Source organism: Cyprinus carpio, chromosome A19 (assembly GCF_018340385.1).
Source record: "Cyprinus carpio isolate SPL01 chromosome A19, ASM1834038v1, whole genome shotgun sequence".
Classification (NCBI taxonomy): domain Eukaryota; kingdom Metazoa; phylum Chordata; class Actinopteri; order Cypriniformes; family Cyprinidae; genus Cyprinus; species Cyprinus carpio.
Genome location: NC_056590.1, coordinates 15,456,151 through 15,470,747, shown reverse-complemented (window position 1 = coordinate 15,470,747; position 14,597 = coordinate 15,456,151). Strand labels below are relative to the sequence as shown.

The window sequence follows — 14,597 nt, the reverse complement described above, 5'->3', positions numbered from 1 at the left end:
ATAAGTTTGATTGCATAATTGCTGTTAATAGTGTTAATCGTCTGTTTGTTTACGTCTTTTATTGATTTTTCTGAACATTTCTGCCATATGCACATGAACTGACAGTCATCACTGATAAGCTACTACTAAATATTGTAGAAACTTAATTTTCTGTGTTGCGGTAAGGGTTTTTTTACTGTAAAATGAAATTCCGCAAAAACCACAACACCATAAAATCAATATGGTACTGTAAAATCAAGTTGCGGTAAGGGTTTTTTTACTGTAAAATGAAATTGCGGTAATGCCATCATACTGTAAAATGAAATTGTGGTAAGGGCATTATACTGTAAAATGAACTTGTGATAAGCTACTGTAAAAGGGTAGTTACAGTAACTTACTGGCAACAGTGCTGCAAGTTACCGCAAAAATACAATAAAAAGTCTAACAGTGAACACATCTCTATTCAGATTAAAGGCAGATAACAGTTTTGTCGTATCAGTTTTTCAGGATTTTCCATCCATATTATCGTCCACAGGTGAAACTCTTTACTTTGTTTGCACATGAAAGTAGAAACACCTCTCTTTATCAAGCTGTATGATATGAAGCAAGAATAAGCAAGTTAAGATTCAAAAATGATTTTACCGGTGCATTCCTGAAACTCCTGTGACTAAACTGATAGTGAGATCCTATTAAACCTTCAATTTCATAGATAACAACATTCATGTAATCAAAATGAGCTTTTTAAAGCACCACACACACACACACACACACTCCCATTTCAACCAGATCCCATCAGTGTCATTAACTGCTGCAAAAATATGTACAAAAGGATTCAGATAGCTACCAGAAATATGCGCGACATGATCTCGTTCCAGCCTTAATAAACATTTAGAAAGTTAATTTTCAGGAGCAGTAGGGGGTGACAGTTAGCAGTGAGCCACATGAAGCCATGCGACAGCACCTCCAGAACTGTCATATTTCTGCATATTTCAAATATCCATTCATATTTCTCTGCAACTCTGAGCCAAACGCAGCACTGTCTGATCCTATCTAAAAAGGAGAAACACAGCTGCAGCTGGCTGCTAATCACACATCTACAAAGACCTGTAAAAATATGTTTTCATAGTGAATATGCCTATGCATTTCCCTCTGAACTATATATATACTGTATATATGTCGTGGCTTCAGTTCTGTTTGGACTTTGTTTTCTGTTTGCACCGTTTCCTCTGAGTTGGTTGTTCTGGTTTCTGATTAGTTGTCATTCAGTTCAGGTGTGTGTTAATTATCCTTATTCGCTTTTGTATTTAGGTTGCTCTGGTTATTAAAGACTACCATTTTTCTTCATCTTCATGCGCTTGCATGTTCTACAACACCGATCGGTGACAAAAGACCTGACCCAAGAAGTGAAAATAGTGGTGTGTCCTTAAATTTTGTTTTATTTTTGTTCTGTCAGTGGTTTTGTTTATTATTTTTTCATGGACCATATTGCCACTGTCATCCTGCTGTGCCTTGACCAGCAGAACCCCTTCCTTGAGGAGCATGTGGAGGGATTTCTCGCTATTGCCCATCAGACCAACTTCCCGGACGACTGCCTTTGCTTGTTCCTGCACACTAGTCTGAGCACCGCCACACAAGCACACTTGACCAGGGAGGGTCCTTGAGGGAGCTTCACTGCTTATGTGGAGTGGGTACTGAGCTCTTGAGGATCTGCCTTCACTGTCGGCCTCACGGATGACGACACCAGCCCCCTCCCAACCCAGTGCCCAGCCATTCACCACCCTGCTGCGAGAAGCGACAGCCTGAGCCCACCGCAGATGGAGAGAATGCCTCAGTCATGATGTCAGGGGCATTGCTAAAAGAAGTGACCGAGCCTGACACCATCAGCGAGCCAGAGGAGACCCTGTCCGAACAGGTGTGTGTGCCGACTGTCTCATTCACCACCGAGGGTATACTCCTAGAATTCGAGGGTATGGATGAGAGCCCCACCCACCCACCCCCCACTGTGAGTGTTGGACATGGACATAATTTTTTCAGTTTGGCGAGTTGGAGACTTTACCTCCCCTAAGCCTGCCAGATTCTGTTCATCTGTCTGACTCGCCTGTCCTACCTAGCCTCCCTCTCTTCTACAGCCTTAAGAGACTTTTTATTTATACTTCAACTTTTATTTATTTGTATAGCACATTTTAACACAATTATGTTGCCCAAAGTGCTTCACAATTTAATAGAAAGCATATACAAAGATTAAAAACAATAAAATCTAACAATTAGTAAGAATAAACCACTTTATGAACCAACAAACAGATGACAACTACCCTTTATCAAGTCATTGCTAGGTTTGGGTATTGATTGGGTTTTTTACATTACTGGTGCCATTACTTTTAAAACGGTACCGGTGCCTAAACGGTGCCTGAACCGATTCTTAAAAAAAGGAGCCATAAAAAACTATGGATAACTTAAAAGAACATTCAAAATATTTAAAATAAATCCATAGCATTCACATGCTCCTTGGATGCTCTCATTTCCAAAGTTATGCTTCCCTTACTCTAAGGCTAATAAATGTTCACGATCTGGGTCATTACTTAATACAAAACCACACATAAATGTTTCTACTGTATCTCTATCAATCGCTCTGATATTTAGTTATAATGAGTGCTGTCTGTCACTGTCTTTAATCAGTTCTGTGAATGACTGTATGTTCATTCTTTATACAGTAGCAACAATGTCATTTGTAAAGTACAGTACTGTGCAAAAGTCTTAGGCACATTAGTATTTTCACCCCAAAAAAGGGTTTTAAGTCAGTTATTTATATCTTTTACTGTATTGTGTCGGTAGGAAATATTAGTTTACATTTCCAAACATTAATTTTGACATTAATTTTAATAATAATCTAGTGAGATTTTTGAATGCACAAGCAGTTTGACAACAGCCAGTGCTCCACATGGAGATCTGATCTCACCATCATCAAATCTGTCTGTGATTACATGAAGAAACAGATGAAACTGAGACAAACTAAATGTCTCTGCAGCAAACAGACACACTACAGCAAAAAATATAAATAACTGGCCGAACACCATTCTTCGGGGTGAAAATACTAACATGCCTAAGACTTTTGCACAGTAGTGTATGTATAAAGTATGTATAGTTAAATTAAGTATATTTAAATAAGTATAATTAAAGTATGCGTTCATATGTGTTAAGGGCTAGATTTTCACTGGAGGCATGGTGTGATGGTGAATGGAGTGTAAACTTTACAATAGATGGGAAACCGATTGCTCCCTCGTGACCTTCTGTAAACTGTATTTATGACAAAGAACTGCACAGATACGGATATTCTAACTATATATCGATAAACACACCTTGTGTCCTCTGTTTCTGTTCGAGTCCGCTCGTGCTGCTCTGCTGCGGTCTGCCGATTGAAGAGTGCACTGAAAGACGGGGAGGAGACCAGTCTGCCGCCGTTTTCATATGAAATTTAAGGGGACTGACTCTGAGGCGATCGCGAATTTGTGTGCAGTTTATGGAGCTATAGCCCCATTAAAAAAGCCAGCGACACCCATGCTTCTTGCGTACATTTTGGAGAACCAAGACAAATATTTCAATCGATCGCTCAGGCATTTAAGAGGCACCGAAATGAGGCACAGAAATCTGCGTTCTGATTCGGTTCGGTTCATACTGGTTACATAGGTACCGGTGCCATATTGGCACAGGTCTTCGGTACCCAACCCTAATCTTTACACATTGGGGTCGTTCCTCTATGAAAGGTCTCTACGAAGCTCTTTCCTTTCAACTGCGACTTAAAAACTTCTAAGGATGGAGCCTGCCGAATATGAAGTGGAAGACTATTCCACAGTTTGGAAGCCACAACCATAAATGCTCTATCACCTTAAGACTTTTTTTTTTTTTTGGAGCAAGGAACTGCCAGTAACAGTTTATCTGCTGGTCTCAGTGTCCTAGCCGATGTATGGTACTCTAAAAGATTGGTGATATAACTTGGACATGTTATGAAGTGCTTTAAAAACCATCAATAAAATCTTAAAATCAATCCTGTACTGAACTGGTAGCCAATGGAGAGAAGATAATACTGGAGTAATATGATCCTTTTTTTTTCGTGCCTGTCAAAAGCCTGGCAGCAGCATTCTGTATCATTTGCAGACGAGATAGTTGTCGCTGACAGATCCCAACTTAAAGAGAATTGCAGTAATCCACTCTCGAGGTATTAAATGCATGCACAATGGTCTCCAAATCTTTAAAACTAAGAATGGGTTTTAACCTGGAGATCATTCTAAGTTGGTAAAAACTAGTTTTTACTAAAGACTTTATCTGATTGTCAAAGCTGCGAGTTGAGTCAATTATGATACCCAGGTTTCTTACACTGTTTTTTTCTAGTTAATTCTAAAGGAGCAATAGTACTGGAAATCATCTCTTTTTAAATTTTGGTGGACCAAAAATAATTAACTCAGATTTTTTTTTCATTTAGCTGAAGAAAAGTTTTAGACAACCAAATTTTGACCTCTTCCAGACAGAGTAGCAGGAACTGTATCGAGAGCTCGTTCCCGACTTTAAGTTGTAAATATATCTGAGTGTCATCAGCATACATATGATAGGAAATGTCATAACGACGACATATAGATCCAAGTGGGCACATGTACAATGAAAATAATGTAGGGCCCAGAATAGAACCTTGAGGAAGACCATATTTTAAAGGAGCAACAGAAGATGAAGTATTTGCAAAATTAACAAAAAAATTTCTATCATGCAGATATGAGTGAAACCATTTTAAAGCTGTTCTTTGATGCCTACATCACACTCCAAACATTTTAAAAGGTTTGAATGATCAACAGTGTTGAATGCGGCACTGAGATGTAGCATAATTAAAACAACCCCCAACCCAGAGTCAACTGCCATCAGTAATTGTTCACAACTTTTACCAAAGCAGTTTCCATACTGTGACCAGCTTTTCTTATAAAAAAGTTAAAAAAATCCTTACAGGTATGTGAAATAGAGTCAATAGGGGATATTATAGCTGGGTTTAGCACACGAATGGCTGATGGTCCACACCAGAATCGAGGGTGGGAGGAGCCCAGGAGTCAGGATGGCAGGACAAGGTGGAATGGATTTATGTTTGTATTTTGTGCATTTCTTCAGTCTCCTCAGCTCTCAGCAATTCCTGCTGTCCAGTCCTCTCCATCCCTCGTCAGTTCCTCTATTTCACCTTCTCTCAGTGGTGGGGTTCTCAAGCCTGCTGGGAGACTTTGTCTCCTGGACCTGAGGAGCTCGTGGCTCCGGCTCCAGCCTCGGATGGCTCCATTCCACCTTGTCCCGCCGTCCTGACTCCTGGGCACCACCCACCCTCGATTCTGGCGTGGACCATCAGCCATTCGGCCTTGCCGGGCTCCCACGGTCAGGCAGCTCCACCTGGGTTGAACTTCACCACGCCTCTGCTCTCCGCCCTCCACCCCTTCAACTCCGCCTACTTCCTCGGTTGCTCTGGACTCTTATTTCCCCACCTACATCTCGGGCCGCCTGGATCTTCGGCGTCACTGTTCATCTATTTATTAGTATTTACCTCAGCTTTTGGAAAAGCTACTTATGATGAACTTTGAATTTGGTCCTACTGCATCCAGTGGGGACATAATTATGGATTATAATGAGTTGTACTGTCTTTGTTGCGTTGCATTGCACCGCGTAAACTTAAAACCATTTCTGCATTTGTGATAGGAGTAACGACAAACAACAAGGGCTACTCTACACTGCTCAAAACTCACTTTTGAATTGTCAGTGGCAAATTCTTTAAATATGAAAATGTACTTACAGGCTGTGAGTCAGAAGCGCCAGACTGTCCTTGCAAAGTTGGAATTTCCCCACTTTATATAAACAGCCTTTGTACACAGCTGGCACTTTAGGCTACTCTCCCAGGTTCAGGAAACAGTCCTTCGTAAAATGTGCTACACATATCTGAACATTTGGGTTGAACTGTTCTGGAAAAGTGCTGTAAATACAACTTAACCACTGATTTCTAGTTGTATCCTCTTTTGGAAGACCAAACAAAGTAGTTTTGCTTTCACAATGAAACACACAGCGTCTCCACAACATGGCGGTAGCAACAGTACTACAGTGAGAATCAAAGTTATGCCTTCTTTCTTTGCATGAACATTTGGCCGGTGTTATGCAAATCTTCCCACATAGTGATGTAGACAAACAAGACATTTTATAAACGAGGCGTTTTAGGAGGGTGTGGATGAGTCTTAACTTTTATAAAGAATATCTCTTGGTTTGTGACTTAAGTCTTTAGAACTTTAGGAATCTTATCTATTCACAAACAGCTTGTAACACCCCAAAGAGAAAGGAAACTTGAAATTGCATCATATGACCCCTTTAGTTAAATTCATAAAACCTAAAATGTTGCTACCATAGCTTTTACTGTAAAGTTCTGGCAACCACAGCTGCTTTTATTTATTTTTATTAATTTTCTATTTTTTTTTTCATGGGCATGTGCATCAAACTCACTTTAAACGCCTCCTTGGCCACATTGTCATCAGCATCTCCACGTGCCCATGGTTTGGCAGGGTGGCTCTGCAGACTGTATCCAAACAGATCAATGAAGAAGAAGGCGTACTCCTCCTGAGGAAGACCCAACCTCAAGAACTCCACCATCAGCTTGCGAAACGTCTCCCACTTGCAGCAGACATACACCACTGCAAACACAAGATAGGGAAACTCAATTATCTGCCTAAAGGATACTCATTGAGGAAAAAAAGTTCAGACTTAATGAGAATTCAGACCCGCTTATTACTACAATGGAATGTGCTTGTGTGGCAAATGATCTTTGGTTTGTACTGCAAATGCCAAAGCACCTGAAAGTCTGACACTTTAATTTGCAATTAGGATGGAAGTTATTAACAGCTGACGAGCTGAAACTCACTCCAAGAGCCGAAATTAAGTATTGCACATGAGGATACTGTTGTGCTTCCCAAGTAGTACAGTGTGGGATTTTCTGCTCTTAATTTGTGAATTAATTCAGAAGGAAATTGATTAGTTATTTTAAAATTCATTTATTTGGTCAAGAATGCTAAAATGTTAGAATTCTTGAGTTTGTATGCAATTTGTTGAAGAGGAAAAGAAAAAAAATTCTGGAAAAATAGAAAAAAATGTACTCATTTAGGTAATGGCTGCATGAGAATTACATGACCTCAGAGTTGATAATTAAATGTGTATATTAATGATATCCAATCATGCATGTACAGGAATGCTGTGGGATCTTCTGAACTCCCTTATTAGCTTTGGCTCCACTATATTGCATAAAGAGAAAATATTTGGCAACATGTCAAAAATTATTAAATTAAAATGTTAAACTCACAGACAAATACTAGTGGTTCTCAGAATAACTGCAATCTATAATACGTTTAATAGTTTAATAATAGTAATAATAGTTTATAATGTTTTCAATAATTTTCATGTATCAATTAAATTCACATTCAACTAATTAATTTGTTATTATATATTATTTTACTGTGTTATCAAGCTGCAGTGTCTAAAAGGACACAGAATGCAATATTTATGCATTATTTGCACATGGTTGAGAGCAAGTGCACATTATTTTGCACCACATATCATTTAAAAATATTTTTATGAATCGTCATATTCACAATTTACTCAAGGATTTGTTTTGTTCTTGTTTTACTGAGTGAGGTCCCTAATGAAGCTTTTGTTTTTTGTCATAAGTGAAAAACAAATAAGACATGAATTAGCACAACACTTTAATTTTTCTTTTCAACCAAAATCAAAACATTTTATAATTACAACTTCTAAACTGCTAAGCAGTTGCTTCCTAGGAGGACTTGCAGGCAGCAGTAAGTTTAAGGGATGGAATGAACAACATTCATATCAGCAGATCACTTCCCTGTGATTCAGCAACAGGCTATGGGCTATTATTGTCTCAAAATAGTTTCAGGACCAACAAAAGATGTTGTTTCAAGAACAGCTGTCATGCTAATTTTACAAAGAACTACATGTTCCGAGGTTTATTGCAAGGTTTTTTTTTTTTTTTTTTTTTTTGACAGTTAATAATATGTGGGTTTTTCTAAAGGTAAGAGGTCTCTATAAGTACATAAGGATTGTTTGCAAGTGACCAACAAAAATAGGGCAACATGACATTTTTCTTTTAAAGCTAACATGTTTTTGCAGCAATGGCGTCACTAAAGCGAAGTGCAATAATTGTTTTCAGGTTTCTTGAACACTTCCATCTGCCATTGGTCGCACAAACAGAATTAGGAACTGGAAACAGAAACTAGAATTTTGTTTGTGATACTCGGACAAACAAAACAGTGTTTTAATAGTGCCACAAAGCCTTAAGGCCTGTACAATAATGTGCACTGGTCTGGAAACTAATATAATTATGGTTATAGTTATCTTTATAACGGGTCTTTACAGTTGTCTCTGTATCTCATTCTGAAATAAAAGTATTTTGACCTTGATGTTAACAATATATTTTTGCTGCTTTTATTCACATTTCCACAGAATATTTGAGGTTAATGCAGTGCATGAGGCATTGGATGGCAGGTATATATTTGACTCTTCGCCACTGAAGTGCAGCATATGTCAGGAAAATGACGCAGTGCAGACTGGGAGTCATGTGCTTCACTTCTATCTAGGTTTCTTTCTATCCCCTGTTGAAAGCTTTGAAAGACTCTGTTATTGTGCAGTAATTTCATAAATAATTGATCATGGAGGAACTCCCGGTGACAGAAGATAAAGTGCCATATCTGTTGCTATGGAGTTCGGAAAAAGACTTTGATACTTAAGTGAACCAAACTGATTTATGTCCAAACTCACAGATGTTTGCAGATGTCATAAAACTTAATTACATACCACAACAACAACAAAAAGCACCCGTGTTTCTCAGGTGTGCAGCATCAGCACTGCTGTGAGAGATTCACAGCAGGTGAGACTTAAATAACAGTGACAGATGTTAGAGTGCTCGTTATTTTGGATGAAAAGATTTCCAAAAAGGACCACACACAAGCTCTTCATATATGATGCCCTGGGAATAACCATATGTCATTATCCTCTATAACTGGCCCAATAACAGTCTGGTCTTCTCCACGCATATGGAATTAAACGAAGAATGGAACAAAATAACCTACATGAGAGCTCTACAGAAGTACTCATGCACTATGAGTATAGCTGAAGTGTGGACTCTTTACTTAAAATCTATGAGGTGGTTTGCATTAATGATTTTAACAGTGGCCATCTCATGCTAATTCCAGGAAACAGTGACTCTTTTCCAAGTTTTAAAACACTCATCTCTTTGAAAAGAATTCTGTGATGCCACTACATAGCTTCTGTCTCCTTTACTTTTAGGTTCAATGTTCTTTTGTTCCCTTTATATTAAACAGACTTCTTTCTTTCCTAACAACATGACTCTCTCACCACATGAATTCTTTAATAATTGGTCTGTTTTTGTGAGGGTCATGGAATGAAATATTAAAGGAATAGTTTCCCCAAAAATGAACATTTTGTGGAAAATTTACTCACCTTTAGCTATCTAAGATATAGGTGAGTTTGTTTCTTCATGGGAACAGATTTGGAGAAATTTAGTATTACATCACTTGCTCACCAGTGGACCCTCTGCAGTGAATGGGTGCCGTCAATCAGTGGATCAGCTGTTTGGGCACCCATTCACTGCAGAGGATTCACTGATGAGCTAGTGATGTAATGCTAAATTTCTCCAAATCTGTTCAGATGAAGAAACAAACTCATCTACATCTTGGATGGCCTGACAGTGAGTACATTCACATAGGCTATGGTCTGATGTACTTGCAGCTGTACTATATATAGAAGACGGCAATATAGCCTACTAGGTTTTGGAACTGAGCTATTTTTTTTGCGAGGATTTTCAGGGAATTTGGCTTGTTAGTGGTAAATATTATCTCACTTTGTGTCATCTTGTGTTTATGTGATCATAATCACCGGGTGACAAATTAATTAAGAGAAATCTCCACTCCTCATTCCACTAATCAACAGGCAATCAGAATCACAGCTCAGTCAAATGCATTCAGGGCTAGAAGCTATTCTGATGTAATTTCCCTAATGGCAATGCCCTGGTGAAAATCCAGTTTAATTGTTGACTCAGGCTCAGTCAGTACTGAAAATGAAACCGATCACTGCCTACTACACGCTACACTGTATTTACTAATAACAGTATGTGAAACAATATGCATTACCCAATGATAAATGTTTCAAAAAGGCACCTAAAGCATTATTTTTAATCACATTTTTAATCCAACTGGGCCGTAAAACTGTATTCTTTTTTTTTTCTTCGTCAGTCCAGATCTGCGTTACATATATTTGCAAAAGTAATATGGCAAATGTACAGCGGAAGTTATTTCATCCATACACTATTTTTCCACAAAAATATGAAGCAGCACAACTGTTTTCAGCATTGAAAATAAGAAGCAATGTTTCAGCATATTAGAATGATTTCTGAGGGATCATGTGACACTGGAGACGGGAGTAATGATGCTGAAAATTCAGCTTTGCATCACAGAAATAAATTGCATTTTAACACATATTCAAACAGAAAATAGTTATTTTAAATAGTAAAATTAAATCACAATATTACTGTTTTTACTGTATCTTATAAATGCAGCCTTATGAGCAAAAGAGACTTTACAAAAATTTAAAAAATCTTACCGACCACAAACATTTGAACAGCAGCGTTCATACTGCAGAAATACATATGCTAGTACACTATTCTGACAAAAAGCAATTTAGCCAGTGCTGGCAATCATGTAAACTCCCTTTTTATGTGCCCTTAAACATCATTGGCACAGCAGTTTCTGCTGGAAACTGTTTGATATAGTTCTGTTTTTCCTTCATATTTAATGCAAGAAGACAGGGCTGGGAATAGTTTACGGCATGACTGACATAAAAATTACCTCTCATTGTTTTGCTCGGAGTTCTTCATTTTTTCATTTCACGCTGTCGCTGTTTTCTCGTCATACTGAGTCACTGAGTCACTACAAGTTTATTCTCCTGTAGTCAGATAAAATCAAACTGAAAATACCTCAGGCGACTTGCCAGAGGTAAAATGATTATGTAATTCTGACAGACATGCCATATATATATGGCATGTCTGTCAGAATTATCTTACTTTGTGTACAGGTCCTTCTCAAAAAATTAGCATATTGTGAAAAAGTTCATTATTTTCCATAATGTAATGATAAAAATTAAACTTTCATATATTTTAGATTCATTGCACACCAACTGAAAACCATTCAGGTCTTTTATTGTTTTAATACTGATGATTTTGGCATACAGCTCATGAAAAACCCAAAATTCCTATCTCAAATTATTAGCCTGTCATGAAAAGGTTCTCTAAACGAGCTATTAACCTAATCATCTGAATCAACTAATTAACTCTAAACACCTGCAAAAGATTCCTGAAGCTTTTAAAAACTCCCAGCCTGGTTCATTACTCAAAACCGCAATCATGGGTAAGACTGCCGACCTGACTGCTGTCCAGAATGCCATCATTGTTACCCTCAAGCGAGAGGGTAAGACACAGAAAGAAATTTCTGAACGAATAGGCTGTTCCCAGAGTGCTGTATCAAGGCACCTCAGTGGGAAGTCTGTGGGAAGGAAAAAGTGTGGCAAAAAAAACGCTGCACAACAAGAAGAGGTGACCGGACCCTGAGGAAGATTGTGGAGAAGGACCGATTCCAGACCTTGGGGGACCTGCGGAAGCAGTGGACTGAGTCTGGAGTAGAAACATCCAGAGCCACCGTGCACAGGCGTGTGCTTTTGAACCAGAAACAGCGGCAGAAGCGCCTGACCTGGGCTACAGAGAAGCAGCACTGGACTGTTGCTCAGTGGTCCAAAGTACTTTTTTTTCGGATGAAAGCAAATTTTTGCATGTCATTCGGAAATCAAGGTGCCAGAGTCTGGAGGAAGACTGGGGAGAAGGAAATGCCAAAATGCCTGAAGTCCAGTGTCAAGTACCCACAGTCAGTGATGGTCTGGGGTGCCATGTCAGCTGCTGGTGTTGGTCCACTGTGTTTTATCAAGGGCAGGGGTCAATGCAGCTAGCTACCAGGAGATTTTGGAGCACTTCATGCTTCCATCTGCTGAAAAGCTTTATGGAGATGAAGATTTCGTTTTTCAGCACGACCTGGCACCTGCTCACAGTGCCAAAACCACTGGTAAATGGTTTACTGACCATGGTATTACTGTGCTCAATTGGCCTGCCAACTCTCCTGACCTGAACCCCATAGAGAATCTGTGGGATATTGTGAAGAGAAAGTTGAGAGACGCAAGATCCAACACTCTGGATGAGCTTAAGGCCGCTATCGAAGCATCCTGGGCCTCCATAACATCTCAGCAGTGCCACAGGCTGATTGCCTCCATGCCACGCCGCATTGAAGCAGTCATTTCTGCAAAAGGATTCCCGACCAAGTATTGAGTGCATAACTGAACATAATTATTTGAAGGTTGACTTTTTTTTTGTATTAAAAACACTTTTCTTTTATTGGTCGGATGAAATATGCAAATTTTTTGAGATAGGAATTTTGGGTTTTTTTATGAGCTGTATGCCAAAATCATCAGTATTAAAACAATAAAAGACCTGAAATATTTCAGTTGGTGTGCAATGAATCTAAAATATATGAAAGTTTAATTTTTATCATTACATTATGGAAAATAATGAACTTTTTCACAATATGCTAAGTTTTTGAGAAGGACCTGTATGTATACGGCCCCTTGCATCAAAAAAACTTACCAAGAACAAAAAACTCAAAGATATGAATCCAAAGGCAATATTTTACATCAAGCACTCTCCTCCCCCACAATAACTGTGTTCCCAGGCTATAAACAAGTCTTTATATGCCAACTCTGCTAACCAAATCTTGTATTTATAAGTCAGTGTTGACAGATGAATTTTTCGGGGAGTATTGTCAGGGTCGTTTTAAAAGTCTCCTTATTATAAAGGAGCTTTACCAGTCTGAGCTCCAACGTAATCACAATACCCACCACCCATGAGAATACACAATACACATGCCTTGCCCAGCAATGACTTTATCTAACATTCAAGTTCTGTTCTAATCAGGGTTATTGTAGTTAACTAAAACTTAAAAGCTAAAAGGTACATCTTTGTACCTTATTTACACATAATTGGTACATATTAGTACTTTCAAGGTACACATTAGTACTTCAAAAATTACATATTAGTTGGAAGCTTAGTGATGGTGACATTGAAGTCATGTGACTGTGGTGTAGTTTACTTATAGCTTACATTTAGTAGTTCAAGTTGTGTTAATTTGTGAAGATTATCATAATGAACAAAACATTTAAGAATCATACTTTTATTGGTCACAGAGCTTATTTTTCTGCAATAATCCAAAAGCCGATGGAAAGTCCTATTATTTGTTGAGGGAACCAGGGAGATGCTAACAGAGATATGTTATCACTGCAGCACTCTATTGGCAGCCATAAAAAACAAACAAACAATCAAAAAAAACAATTATTTTGAACTGCACATTGGACTTGATCCACAATTAATTAGAAAAGATTGCCATTAGCATGTTCCTTAGCTAATGTCCCAATCTTTCAACATGCAGAAAAATACATCATGTAATAAATAACAATTCGGTATGTTTTTCACCAAACTCTTGAGTTGCATGGGATCATTTTATCATATACTTGCATTCTTTTTTAAAGCTTGATGGTGTAAACATGCTCAAACAGGGCTTTTTTATTTCTCTTTGTGTTTAGAAAAAGAAAGGCAGTCATATGGCTTTAGAATAACACCAGGGTGAGTAAATAATGTTCATTTTCTGGTGAACTATCCCTTTTACTACTACTGTATATAGTGTAAAACGCAACATCTCAAACAAGTATTATATCCAAATGCCCAGTATTCATAAAACTGAAGGCAAAAAATACTCTGATAAATTACTATGTCCACCAAGATTTTAACTAACATTATTAATTCCTAAATGCTTATTTCACACATTACTGTGGTTTACGTCGTTTGTTAAAAAATGTTCTGCCTTACCCACCATAATTCAGAGTAACTAAAAATGCAAACTTGACCCAAACTGATGCTTCTCATCCCTCACTAGCTGAGATGTCAATTTTCATACACTTAATAAAGTCCTGTGTCAGATCCTGATTAAAGAGAATGCTTTATGACAAGCGTGCCCAGGCATGTAGGAGATATATTTAACCAGCTGTTTGGAACGTGAGTGTGTAGCAGAGGAGTGCAGTATTACTGTTAGAGAGCATATTCATTCTGCCTTTGTCACTGTCTGGCTCTTCTTCACAGACTTTAAGGTGGTTGATGCTCTAATACCCTGGGAATGTCATTCATTATTGCCTGTGATGAATAGTGTCAGACCGTCAGAATTAATGATCCACAAAGACATTTACCGGAAAAGCCTAAAGCTTTCAGGGAAAACAGAAACTCTGTTAATTAAACCTGCTAGGTGGGCGGCTGAGCAATGCTTGACTAGCATGCTACAAACATCATTAGTATGGCCTTGATTCCATCTTTGCAAAAGAGTAACTAAGCTCACATTCATATGAGGGATGTACAGATGGAGACTCCACGGATTTCAATTCAA

The 14,597-nt window shown here is 38.3% G+C and overlaps 1 protein-coding gene across 1 annotated transcript in view; it reads right to left on the bottom strand.

Moving 5' to 3' along the window:
* npr1a (natriuretic peptide receptor 1a) overlaps positions 1 to 14,597 on the bottom strand; it is a 105,495-nt gene that overhangs the window by 74,080 nt on the left and 16,818 nt on the right. Inside the window, exon 3 of the mRNA XM_042776731.1 lies at positions 6,487 to 6,674. Coding sequence (XP_042632665.1) covers positions 6,487 to 6,674 — 188 coding nt within the window. The remainder of the gene's footprint in view (positions 1 to 6,486; positions 6,675 to 14,597) is intronic.